Source organism: Phocoena phocoena, chromosome 8 (assembly GCF_963924675.1).
Source record: "Phocoena phocoena chromosome 8, mPhoPho1.1, whole genome shotgun sequence".
In the NCBI taxonomy this organism is placed as follows: domain Eukaryota; kingdom Metazoa; phylum Chordata; class Mammalia; order Artiodactyla; family Phocoenidae; genus Phocoena; species Phocoena phocoena.
Window position 1 is genome coordinate 79,607,740 of NC_089226.1, and position 14,230 is coordinate 79,621,969.

General features: G+C 37.7%; 1 protein-coding gene across 2 annotated transcripts in view; it reads right to left on the reverse strand.

The window, feature by feature from the left end:
- Positions 1-2,814: 2,814 nt before the first annotated feature.
- Positions 2,815-14,230, reverse strand: part of LGR4 (leucine rich repeat containing G protein-coupled receptor 4) — a 95,442-nt gene continuing 84,026 nt past the window's right edge. For both annotated transcript variants that reach the window (XM_065881827.1, XM_065881828.1), the window contains 9 exons: positions 14,157-14,225; positions 12,108-12,179; positions 11,046-11,111; positions 10,257-10,328; positions 8,503-8,574; positions 8,123-8,248; positions 7,187-7,302; positions 6,848-6,931; positions 2,815-4,091 (listed from right to left, as the gene is read on the reverse strand). In XM_065881827.1, coding sequence (XP_065737899.1) covers positions 2,815-4,091; positions 6,848-6,931; positions 7,187-7,302; positions 8,123-8,248; positions 8,503-8,574; positions 10,257-10,328; positions 11,046-11,111; positions 12,108-12,179; positions 14,157-14,225 — 1,954 coding nt within the window. The remainder of the gene's footprint in view (positions 4,092-6,847; positions 6,932-7,186; positions 7,303-8,122; positions 8,249-8,502; positions 8,575-10,256; positions 10,329-11,045; positions 11,112-12,107; positions 12,180-14,156; positions 14,226-14,230) is intronic.

Here is a 14,230-nt window from a genome sequence, read left to right on the forward strand (position 1 = left end):
TTTAAAACAAACAAAAACAAAAAACATCTCAAATTAAGGGGAACTGGGTGCTGGTTTGGGTTCTAATTTGCTGTATGTGTCAGGTATTCACTTAAATTTCATTAGGCCCTCTATTTTCCCATCTGTAAAATGAAGTCTTGATGACTGTGAATACTGAATTATTTCTAAGCACAACAGACCCTTCTTATCCACAGGGGATATGTCCCAAGACCCCCAGTGGACTCCTGGAACTGTAGATAGTACCAAACCCTATGTATACTATGTTTTTTTCCCCATACAGTTTAATTTATAAATTAGGCATAGTATGAGAATATCTGAATTGCCAGCATCACTATTCTCATGCTTTGGGGCCATTATTAAGTAAAATAAGGGTTCCTTGAACACAAGCACTGCGATAGTCAGAGACAGCTACTAAGTGACTAATAGGCAGGATATACTGCACAAAGGGATAATTCGTTTCAGAGTAGAACAGCGCAAGATTTCATCACACTACTCAGAAGGGTGTGCAATTTAAAACATGAATTTTTTATATCTAGAATTTTCCATTTAATATTTTTGGACTGCGGTTGACTACAGGCAACTAAAACTATAGAAAGTGAAACCTCAGATAAGGGAAGAAAGGGAGGACTACTGCATTTGAGCAATTGGCTATAACTGGAATCATGCAGTTTTTTAAATTTGCTTTTAAATAAGATCCATTGATGGTATCCTCTTAAATTTCACAGTTTGTTTTCCGTGAGTATGGTTCAGACTTAAGATAGAATAAAACCTCACTTCTAAATTTCAGCAAAGTGTTCTCTCAACATTTCTTCTGATACTCTTAAAAATATTTTACTTCAATTTGCTTAGTTTAACACTAAGCAAATTCATTAATATACCTAGTATAAATTAAGGCAAAATAGATTGCTTTCCAGAAACTTTAATAGTTAAACACACTGCATACAATATTGTATTTCCTACCATATGTATAGCACAGTTTACCACATATTTTAGATATCTGCTATTCTACTTTTTAAATGAATGCAATGAAAGTATTCAGTAACATGACTTTTGAAAAGAAAAAGCTTTTAGCTAGATGTTTTTACCAAGTTATGATTTAATATTTATCAGATGTGTAAATATACAAACATGATAGCAATTTAAAAAACTTGTGAATAGTTGGCCTTACAAAATTACAACACACTGTAAATAAATCCCTCCCACATTTTATACAAACTACATGATTTTGATATACAAAGATTCTGTTTTTATTACACTGACAATATACAACCAAGACTATTTACAATGCAAAAAGTATATAAACCACAATTTAACATTCTGCTACTGGCAGCCACTATAGTTTAGGAGGTAGCTTTAATTAAACGAAATGAACAGAAGCCACATTTCCCAACTTGTGTTCTAAAAATAATTTACATAAGATAAAAATTCATTATATGCACATTATATACAGTTTAATTTTTAAACTGCAATCTAGCTTAATGTCTTTTAGTATCTCCTGAACAACTAATATGGCAGTGGGTTTGCTACTGATTTAGCATAGTGTTCAAAAAACATATTGAACCTTTATAACTTTAAGACTCCACATAGTGAACATGTCAGAAGTCCATAGGTGAGAATCAAGTAAAATTTTTGATTTTTAAAGATATACGCCTAAGCTTTATGCCTTTTATTTTCTCCTTAGTGACATATTTGGCTTGTCGCACAAGAACACCGTTCCTGAGCTGTTGCACAGGCTCTTGTAAATCAAAGTAAGGGGGAAAATGTATGGCAGCTTCCATATATATAATAGTATAGGTTCAGGAGAATCCAGCTCACTAATAAATGTAAGTGCTTTGTGTCATAATTACTCCCAATTTCTTCCAACTAAATGAAATCACTTGCCACAATTTACTTTCTGTATAATTTAAACTATAGGTAGATCACATACCAACAAAACTGGAAAATACTGATAGCTCCAAGGATATTAGGATGTGTTTTATCAATGAGAACATTACACGGAGCCATCGAATCCCTCAGATACTATTAAAGTCCCATGTAAGTAGTTTAGCCAAATCTACTAATTCACACAGCAATGAGCCCTTTACTTTTTCCTAATAGTGTGATCACAAAACACTGAAGAAAAAATTACTGTGATTGAAACAAAGCAGTGTATCATGACTGAAAACAAATGTGTTCGGTTATTCTTTTAAAATCTAACAGTTGTTAATATTGTTTTAAAAACATCTTCAGGTTTTAGATTTAAATCTCTTAAACAATCTCTATCATGTCAGAGATGGATTAGACAATGCCAGACGATGATGCCTACGTGCACTCTCAGAGTCCTATCTGGGAAACAATCCCTTTTTTTGGCCCTGCAGTAAGTTGTCCTGAGATTAATGATGAAACATTAGGTAAAATTAGCAAGACTTTTTCTTCAATTATACAAAATCACCATTTAAAATATTCTTAAAAAATATTAACAGCTGTTCTTTATCTTGTGCTTAATTCAGAAATAGGTATAAATTTGCTTCTTATGGATCAGAAAAACCTAACGCTATATTGCTATGATATACATAGAATCTTTTTCAAGTTATACATTTGTTTCAAATAGACTACACATTGCTTGGACACTGCATTTTTTCATCCATTGATAGTTTAGGCACTTGTTCTTTGCAAAGGTCTGGTTTAAGAAATAAACTGCCGCCTTTCTCCTCCTTCTAAGTGACACCACGCAGTGATCACAGAAGTGCTTCCCAGATGAGAGATGAGACTAGGGTTCATTCTATAAACACTGTGATTTGGGTTGATGGGGGAAACAGTCACAAAAACACTGATTCAGTCTTTAACTCTTGGGAGATTGTAAGCATAGCGCACCAAAGGGAATCCTCGACTCTGATAGAAGCAGGCTCGTCCACAGGCCTGCACCTGGTCAGAACTGTCCGAGACAAAGGAATCTTCTTCGTCTGCGTAATCAGAGTGGGCAGACTGCGTGCCACAGTCGGACCAATAGCCGTCCGGTCTTTGGCAAGAACCCACTGCCAAGGCAGGACAGCTGTGTGATTTTATTAAGTGTTTGCAGGACACTGGCTTGGTCAACAGAAAGGATTCACAGCAGTCACACACAGTCAGGTTACCCTGCAAGTGTGAGTACATGCCGCAGTCATAGTAGAAATCCTGTTCCACACAACCAGCTTGGCTGCTGACGGAAACCGACACGGATCCGCTTTTCTTGGTAATATGTCGCTTCAGTAACTTCCAGTCTTCTTTAAACTTTGGGTTGAAGAAGACATACAGGACTGGATTCAGGCAAGCAGGCAATGGGAAAAATATCAGAGTAACAGACTTCATTATTTCGGGGCTGATAGAGATGGCAGTGATCAATGGCGCAAACGAGAAAAAGGCTACGGGGCAGAAAAAGATGCAGTTGGTGAAGATGAGCCAGGCAACATGCTTAATCATGCTAGAATGTGAGTTCTCTGAAAGGTCTTCTTTTTCCAAGTTGCAGTAGAGTTTAGTGTAGATGATGGCCATTAATAAAAATGCTAGTGAGTTTAACAGCACTAAGGTTACAGTAAATCCCAATGATGGGGTCTCTCCTGTGGGAAATGGCAAGCACAGAGGTGATGCAGAATATTCCCCTCCGTGGAAAAGGGGAAAACAGCCTGCTACTGCCGCACCCAGAAGAGCAAACAGGGCAGCAATCCGGAACTGTCTGAGATGATTGCTTTTCCCATTTTTCATTATATCTTTTGCAGATAAGCTTCTTTCGACGGCCGCTAGCATTAATAAAAATACGGCACTCTCTGACGAGAAAACGGCAAGAAACCCAGCTATTTTGCAGCCACTGCCAATCTCCCACCAAATGCCAAATTCGGCAAATCGGCCCCAGGACACAGCATCCAGGAACGTTAAGATGCCGGTATAGGCTCCCATGAATAAGTTAGATACAGAAATCAAGCCTATGAACAGTTTGGAGGAAGGCAGTGATGTACAAGATGCAAATGTTGTTAAAATGACAAGCAGGTTGAAAAGCAATGCAACCAAGAAAATGAACCACACAGTAAGACGGATCATCCAGCTTCCCAGTAAATGTTCACAGGGCTTAAAAGCACCTAAAATGAAAGAGAGAAAAGACAACTTATAAAAGACCATATTCCATATGATATGGCTTGAGAGAGAAACTAGAATAATTAATCTACTACCAAATTGAACTGATCCCAATTGAAAAGATTACCGTTTCTTCGATATTTTAGTCGTTGGACTGGCTTATTTAAAAATTTATTTTAATATGTTGTTTTAATATATATTTATTTCATTTCTTTTATTAACTATTGGGCAAACCATACAATGATATTTAAAAGAAAATTTTCACTTTTTCTTATACCTAAGTTAATATACATAGCACAGTGTCTAGTACCTGAAAGGTACTTCATAAACTGAGGGCTTGCAATCAGATATACTAGAGTTTGAGTTTGGGGTTCATAATTTGCTGCTCTTACGTGAGAGGACAACTTAAACCTCTAAGAATTTCATTTTCTCACTTGTGGATAATAACACCTATTTCACAGCGTTGTGTAGCTTAAGTAAAATTACATACACAAGGTACTTAAGCGGGCTACTGGGTACATAGTTGTACTTCAGTAAATGTCAGGTCCTTTCCTTCTTCCTTCCTAGTTCCTAATGTACTTTATACTAATTATATATTATATGTATGTGTAATACATATTTTTTTACACATTTCTTATAGCTTTCAAAAGCAATCTGATGAAGCAGGTTAAGATAGGTATAATTATCCTCATTTTTCATCCAGAGAAACTGAGATTTCAAAGTGTTTGGTTGACCTGACAGAGGTCATTCAGACAGTATGAGAGCCAAATCAATGTTACACTAGTTGACACCAATGTTAACTAGTAATGTAAAACTATGCCCAATAAAACCCTACATAACAAACTAGGATTGCAAGAACTAATTTAGTAGCTGAGCTGTATGTTCTAGCAACTGACTGGCATGCTAGTTATGTCCCAAATGACAACTGTTTTATTTAAAAGTTAGAGAAAACAGGGAGATCAGCTCAGTGCTTTGTGTCCACCTAGAGGGGTGGGATAGGGAGGGTGGGAGGGAGACGCAAGAGGGAGGAGATATGGGGATATATGTTTATGTATAGCTAATTCACTTTGTTATACAGCAGAAACTAATACAACATTGTAAAGCAATTATACTCCAATACAGATGTTAAAAAATAATATTTAAAAAAGTTAGTGAAGAAAAACAGAATTTTGTCTACAGAGCATAAGAAAACTATGTACTGCAACTGCCCAAAAGACACGTTCTAATTTATGTTTCTGGATTGTCCTGAAGTTTGATACATCCCACAAAGCAACTTAATCATTGAGATATTCACAGACCTAACAAACCAGCTCTGCACCATTTATATGGATCTCACTCAAGAAACTTAAAAAAAATTTTTTTTTTTCTAATTAATTTTTTTATTCCCCCGTCAGGGAAGTGTTAAGAGGAAACTTTCACCTTTATCTCTGGATCTGAACTCTTCCTTCTGCAAGGAACTAGGAGTAGCTAATCCGACCTGGGAGAACAGGACACCCTTTGGAAAGTGTCTGATTAGTGGGTGGAATTACTTTCCCTCAAAAGCCTGGGAAGCTGGCTCCACCCAGTCTGTCTTTGGAAACCTGCTGCTTCCTCGAGTTTTAAAAGAAGGTTCCTGCTCTCCTCCACTTCCTGCTTCTGTGTCAGCACATGACTGTCTCTGTGTTACTACAAGTGAGTGGAGTGGAGGAAGCAGACCCGCACTTCACTCCTATTGCCACCTGGGGAGATGAGCTCAGACCAACTTTCCTTCTGGTTGACCCCCAAGGTTTAAAATCAGTGTGGAAGAAATGGAATCTCTGCATATTCAAGTTTACACTCCCCTTTAATAAAGACGTTCCCTTCCTTATGTACATTCTCCAACACAAGAACCCCAGCAGGGCAAGTGACCCCTTAATTTCTACCAGTCAATACAGAAACTAAATAACTGCATAGACATAAATGATTCTTGTTAATCCCATTCACTCAGCTGATCACTTTAAGATTATTCTCTACACCAGGCACTGTGATAAGTATTAAAAGAACACATACACAGCCTCTGAGGAAGCTCACAATTCAGTAGTAATCATTAAAGAATCCATAATATTTACGATTCTGAGTTATAAAATTAATGTCCAGATCATCCTGTGTGATTATATTAAAGAGGAATCTACTTCATAGCACACAATTTAGCCATTATTTAAATTTTTCTTTAACAGTAAAATTCTAAATCCATCTTCTCTGACAGATTAGGCAGAATACAGTCATGACCAAATACGTGGTGTCAATTTAATAACTTTCCCAAGTCTACTGAAGTTCAATGAAATAAAACAGAAAGAAACGTAATGGCAACCCGCTTGTTGCAACTAGACAAAGCCCGCGCACGGCAACGAAGACCCAACGCAGGCAAAATAAACAAACCAATAAATTTTTTAAAAGCAAGGTTTCATTAAAAAGAAAAAAAAAAGGATAACACTAAAAATCCTTAGAGACCAGTAAGAACTGGACCTAGGGTTAAAGTTGCATGAAGAGCCTCTCCATCCTCAACGTGCATAACTCTCGTCTGGGGAGCTTGTTAACACAAAGATTCTGAGTCACTGGGTCTGGGCCTGAGATTCTGCAAGAGATGGCTAAGCTCCTTGTATACAGACCACACGTTGAGTCAGGCCTTATGAAACCATCTAGTCGCACTCCTGTTACAGAAATCACATCTATCCCTGGAAGTTTTAGGTATATTTGCCTAGCGTTTAAAGCGAGAAACTGCAGTCAAATGTGTTAGGCTTACCTGTCGAGGGTGTACAGTGGATAATGATTTGACTGTGCTCCTCCTTTTCAGCACTGCTGGTGACAACTGCTAGGTCAGTGGGACCTGAATATATAACACAAACTGTTTAATTCAAGGTTCAGGCAGTTCAAAAGACCCATCTTTTCCTGCAGTCTTCTCTCTTGTACATGATGTAAGTTCAGCTTGCACCAGGCTTAATAACATATTAAAGATGTCAGGAACACAGTACACAAAAGCCATTTTTCTCCACAGATTTCACATTGATCCTTTGCAAACTGATTACAATAACAGAGACTTTGATTAATGCTGTGTTCTATTTTCGAAAGTTCATGCACTTGCCTTTATCCTTTGCCACACTGCGATCTTGGAGGCTGTTATCTTCTGTGCTTGAATGTGCATAAGAGTCACAACCCCAAAATGCACAACACTGATAAGCATATGGTACAGATAAAGACCTGAAAAAAATGGCAAAATCTATACTGAAATACCAACTTCACAGACATGCTTTTGTTCTGTAAAAAGTAAATACTTTAAGCTGGTCATTATCTGCTCTGGACTTACTTTCCTCATCTGTTAAAAAGCTCTGGTATCAGATGACACCATGAGTTTCTCCATTTATATAAGGTATGCTTTTAAAAACAATTTGAATCAAGACATCTTTAAAATTTAATAGCAATACTGCAATTTAAAGTAAAATCTTACCAGACTCCTTTTATAAATGAATTAACCACACCCAATTTATCATATGAAACTGGTAGTTTCATTTAAAATTAATGTCCCAGGTCATCTGTGACTTTACACCATTAAATGAATTCACTTTGTTCATATAAGTATAATGAAAATATTTATTCTCTTCTCCCATAATAATATTCCCAAACCCTCTCTCTACTATATCTAGTAAGGTCCCCTCTCTAACTCTAATGTCTCTGTAAAGCATTATCACATTGTATCAACTTTCTGTAGGTTCACATGTGCTTTCTGCCATCTTGTTGCAAATGACAAATCCCACTATATACAAAACCATTCTGATGAAGGGCTAGATTATCTCTTTGACAGCAACATGGTCTGCAATTCATGTCCTCAACAACTATGGACTAATGCTCATGTTCTATTTTTTTCCAAGTTTGTGAGGACTGAGTTGAAAATACTCTTAAATGACAGCCTCCCAGAAAATCTGGGAACCACAGCAAAAAAAAAAAAAAAAAACCCAGGACACTCTATAATCTGGAGGTTTACCAAAACTTCCACAAAAAAGAAAAATAAGCAAAAACACACCTGAGATTAACAAAGTCTTTTGCTGCTAAGGCTTCTTTCAGCTTGAAGTTGCCCACAAGTTTCAGCTGATTTAGTCCATTTAGGCCTTCCGTTGGAAATGAAGTTAATTCATTGAAACTTATATCTCTAAAATGTGAATAAGACTTCAAATTAACTCCTAAGACACAAATCTGTACATGCATTAACATCACAAGTATCAGAGCTCTAAGAGGAAGTTTAGGTGTGCAAAAACCATTTCAGAAGCTGCCACTACACCATAGCAGGTTAGCATTTATATAAGGGAACACTAAAAAGAGAAAATGATTTGGGTAGGACGATGCTAAAACACAAGTTTCTGCAGACTATTCACTACTTTCATGATATTGCTGCATGAAACTTACAGGTTAGTTATTGACCCAAGCTTGGCAAAAGCTCTGTCGTGAATTTCATGGATCAGGTTTCTACTCAGATCTCTGCAATTATAAAAATAAAGTGTTACTCTTTTGAAACAAATTCCAAATGCAGACTACACTTTAGAATCTGCTGTAGTCACACTATCCCTGATAAGATAACAAAGATCTTTAATCTTGTTCAACAACATTTTTAATGTTTACGTTAAAGTCCTTCCCTTCACAGCCAAATGTTTCTTGGAATGTGTTCCAGGGAGCAGTAATTCTAACTGGCATCTGTTTCAAACAGTTGTGAATTTTCTCCACCTTATCATTCTGATACTAGTTCAAAAATATACATGATATGATATAACTTCTGGTACTATTAACTAGGTGAGGAAAAGCACAGCTCCTGACAAAGCTGAAAATAAAAACAGGCTTCAGGTTATTTGCCTTCTCAAAGGTTAGTGATAAGGCCGTGAGGGAAGACAAATAATCAATATGCAAACAAGAGCATTCCAGAAGGGCTTCAGATATCATTCTTTCCCCAAGCAGGAAATAAAAACCATATCAACACCAGAGCCATATACTATATTCAGGAACACACCCTGAGGAATTCTGATATTACAGAATTAATAAAACAGAGAAATAATCTGCAACCACACTTACACGGAGCCTTAATGGAAATTTAAAGATAGGTTAAATTCATTCCATGACACATCTCCTGGGTAACAGGAAAATTCGACAGACCTGGTTCCAAATCATGAAAAGGCCAGCTAGCTTTTCATTGTTGTCACTTATCAGCGCTCTAGAAGTGATGGCAGCTGGGAGCCAGTCCCCTTCCCCACTACTGCCCAGACCCACAGGAAGCCTGTTAGCAACAAGGAAAGGTCCAGCAACCCAACTACCAATAAAGTATTTCTCTAGTAGACGCGTGTTTAATTTCTTAATGGGGATCTACTGGAAAACATGATTTTAATATATGTAATTTCACTTCACTGTCAATGTTTCAAATTCTTTTCTGTATAAAAAAAAATTGTTCCCTATTTAGTGTATTGCGTCTTCTGCATTGCATGAAGGCCGTGACATGGTTTGTCTTACTCATCTCTGTATTCCCAAGCGCTTAATAGAGTACCAGGCACAAATATGCACTCAAATACAAATCACTTTTTAAATGAGTGCTTCTACTGCATATTAGCTGTGTTTGCCATGATAGGTACCCCAGTGCAGGGGTCAGCAAACTTTTTCTGTAGAGGGCCAGATAGTAAATATCCTTCACCTCTGTGGGTCTCACGGTCTCTACTGCAACTATTTGACTATGCCATAGTATGGTGAAAGCAGCTTTAGGCAATTCTTAAACAAAAAGTCAGGGCTGTGTTCTAATAAAACTTAATTTACAGAAACAGGAGGCACGCTGGATCTGACCCACAGGCTATAGTTTGCCCACTCAGCCCCTAACAAACTGACAAACTTCATTATTATGACTTGAAAACACACAAGGTGCGTTTCTCAAGCTATACACATTATACTTTTTCACTCACAAATGGGCAGTCTCATAAATTAGCAATCTCATAAATTAGCTAAGGTGAAAAAATGCTGAAAGGAAATTATTTATGAAGTATCATGTGGTAAAGTTTGAAAAACAATATTTATGCATAATAAATCCTATATTTAAGTATATCTACTAACATGGGAATTATAATGATACATTAATTTACAGTTTAACAAAAATTTTATTTGTCTCTAATAATCACAGAGGAACTCACAGAATCCTTAGGGATGTCAGGCCTTGAAAAGTATCTTCCTTTATTTGGTGGATCTGATTACGTTGCAAAGAACTAAAAAAAGAATAAGAATTAAATACAAAAGAAAGAGAAAAAAAGCAAGAAAATATTTTCTATTTTGAAAAATAACATTTCTTAATTAAACTTTTTCTAAGTTTAAACATTCATTCTTGAGTAACATTAATTGATCTTGTTGAAAGTAAAAGGAACTGTTGTTTCCTCGTCTAGAAGATGAAAGGGTTAGACTAATTGGTATTTCACCCAAAAGTACACTGAGAGTTAAGGTGCACTATCTAAATTCCTCACCAACTCCACACAGGAGTGACAGCAGGAAGACAACATAGTGAGAAAGGACCCAAGACACAACCATACCAAGTACCACAGAAGGAAGGTCAGAGGAAGGAGGAGATAAAACATGGGAGTACAAGTTCCTCCCTTTCCTGACCTCTCAGTCAACTGCCACCGGAGCTGTCCTGTGTAGCTACACTGTAGACATCCACATCTGGACCAGTTTTTTGTTTGGTTGGTTTTTCATATACACCACCCTCCTCCCATACCATCTCATAGAATGCCTGATAGACAGACAGGTGCCCGATAAATGCTGGTCACATGAACACACCTGGTACCATTGGACATTTATTCATAGGAACACCTGATTGTGTGAATTTCTAAGATCTTAATATGAAAGGCTTTACATTTATTTACAATAGGAAAGGCTCAACGAATTAACAATAGACCACAGAAAAAAAAGTAAGTCAAAGACCAACTTACATTTCTTCCAGAGCATGGCAACCATTAAAGCTGGGAAGGTCTTTTATATTGTTGTAAGATAAGTCCCTTAAAATAATGGAAATTAACAAATTAATTCTATCTTATCAGAATACTACATTATGAGAGCTGTACTCAGAAGCACTGAAAGCAGTGCTAAGATCTGTAATAAAGAGATACGGCTGAACAAGAAAAGCAACTTTTTTTTTTTTTTTTTACCCAAGACACATAAGCTTTCTAGAGCACTTACCTCAGTGATAGAACAGGCTTAAGACTGGCAAACTTCAAGTACATAATGTTGAGTATAGACAATATAAAATATATTTTAAAACATTAAGAATATATAATAAATACAGTGCAGAAAATATATAAAAATTATGTCCAAATGGTAGAGTTACGAGTTTTTTAATTCATATTTTTATAATATTGTTTATACCATAAATAATTTCTATGTTGTTATTGAATTTAAAAGCTGTAAGAGGAGTGTTATATGTACTCACATTTTAAAAAATATAGTAAATAAAAAATTGGGACTAGTTAACTCTGTTAATCCCATGCAGTGTTTCCTCAGTGTTACCATTGTGTTTGATACTCCATGACACCATTTAATTACTTGCTTGATCAGTCATTTATTTTGTTACTATCTCTTGCCACTGAATACTTGTTAACAACTTAGTAACTTAATTGTTTGTTCTTGTGACAACTTTACATCCTTTATTTACTTTTAATTTCCAGGGCAGCTTAGAGATTTTGGAAAGCTCCATGCTTAATTGGTTCCTGATCCAAGAAAGACTGGGGCTCTTACTTGGGTTATGGATGAAAGAGCAGCATACAGACAGCTAACTCCCCTGGGGCAACTAGAATAAGGATGAGGAGTCAGGATAAAAAAAGAAATCAAGGAAGCGGGATACTAAAATTCCTGCTCATTTCCATGAAGGGAACCAATAAGAAATAATTATAACTTAACGTCACCTAATGAAAAGAGTTCATTAAAAATAAAACTCAACATGTGTGAAGTACATAAAACAAAGAAAGGCAGGAGAAGGGAAGAAGAAGCCAACTTACAAAGTCCTAAGCATCTTTTGTTCTTGGCACAAATTACTGGACATGCTGCTTATCTTTGTACCGGTCAAGGTCCTATGGAAAAACATGGTCTAAGAAATGATTCAAGTGAGATGGTAAACAAAATTCTATTCTCATATAGAAAAATACATGTTCACATACTTGATTATGGACTAGAGTCTATGTATCCCACTGCCTAACTACTCCCTAAAGTAAGGCACGTGGGAAGAAAATGAACCCTCAATACCCATATTATTTTCATAGTAATGCAGAAGAGCTTGTGACACGAGAAGTTGATATTGTCCAGATGATAAGCTTGAGCTCTCACGTGGACCAACAGAAAAAAATGAATCCGTAGTCACAGCCTGACCACAGCCACCTGCAAGTTCTGTCACGCCCTCACACCCAAAACATTTGAAACCAGGATAGCATCCTGCCCCCCAAACCATGTTTCTATCTTTTCTTTCAATCAACCTGACTCAATGTTCTGAAATTTTCTTTTAATCCCTGTATGATCAGGCCACTCAAGATGGCTGTTCTCTTGCTCTCTGTATAGCCCCTGCCTGACCAGGGCCTGCTTTACCTACACCCTACTCACATGACTGACCTTCCTGCATACTTGCCCCAGACCCCAGCTAGTGATAGTTCTTATCAAAGGGTGGTGAGAGACATGCCCCTCTGAGGGTTTCCCTGGTAACTAATGAGCCAACCTGATGTTAATTCCTATAACTGGCAACCTCCCCTTCCCCCCATCCCGGGAGCGAAGACTGCCGCCATGTCCTGCCTTCCGTGTGCCAGCAGGGTGTTGCTCCAGGACCTTGCCTCGGACATGTAAGCTCCCCCATCCATTAAACCACTGCTGTCTCTGTTGCTGACTCTGGGCTCTTTCTTCGGTCATGAAGCTGGACAAGTGCAGGTCTTATAGACCTAAGGGGTGCTGCCCAGCAATCCCCTCCCTTTCTACCTCCCCATCTGCAGTCAGCCACCAGTTCCTGTTCTTTTGTCTTCTGTAGGTCTCAGCATCTGAACCTCTCCATTTTTTCTGCTACTATGCAGATCAAGGGTGAAATGATGCAGAGAGGGGTAGAGGAATCTCAGGCCACATGGAGGAACTCCAGTGATGGATTGAAGACACAGAACTCTCATGGTTAAATGTGTTCATTTAGCCAAGTGGAGTATTCCCATGGTCCCCTCACCGTTCTACCTCTAGTCTCTCTTCTTACCCTCCTCACGCCTCCTCCTCCAACATTTTCAACACCTCCAAACTGCCGTTGAGTAGACTTTAAACTCCTTAGCTCAATGCTTCCCAACTTTTCTTACATCTTGGCACACACGAATGTTGTAACTTCTGCGGCACACTGTGGTAAGGCTCCTTGTGGCAGAGATCCTAACCACGGTCAGGCCCCACGTGGCTTCTGGAGGGCTGAGGTCATCAAGATCTTAGATGCACCTGCAGCCCATTCACAGGCCGCCCACTGAGAAGTTTCACCATAACCAAACGTTCAGTACTCAAGGTCTGTCACTTTAAAATTACAAGCCCAACAATTTTCCAGATTTCTCCATATCATTCCCCATTTGATTATAAACATGCAATTTTAGCTATATTTGATCATCTGTATGCCATACCTGAGTATATTTTCAGTATTCCCGGTTTTACTAAATCCTGCCTTTCTAAATAAAAGACCAGGTCTGGGAGACCTGACAGTAACCAATTTTGAAACATTTCACCTCTTCCATAAAGCTTTTCTGATCGTCTACATTGATTGCTCCACTTCTGAACTCCTAAAGCACTGCTTCTAATTTGGTACTTACTTACTGCCTTATAGTTTCAGTGACCTTTTCAGAACTTACCTCTCACATACTAGGCTATATACTCTACCTGAGTTGACTGACTCCAAACCGAATATATCCATCTCTATGCATGATATTCACAAACCAAGACTGTAGAAATCAACATTAACTCATCATCATCACCAAAAAGCACTGGCAACCTACTAGCAGGCCAGCGTGGTGTTATCTTTATACAGCCCTTCTTCAAAAGGCCACACTTACAGACTCTCCAGATGGACAGTTCCAGTCAGATTGGGAAACCGCTGTACCATGCTTGCACCACGAATGACTCTTTA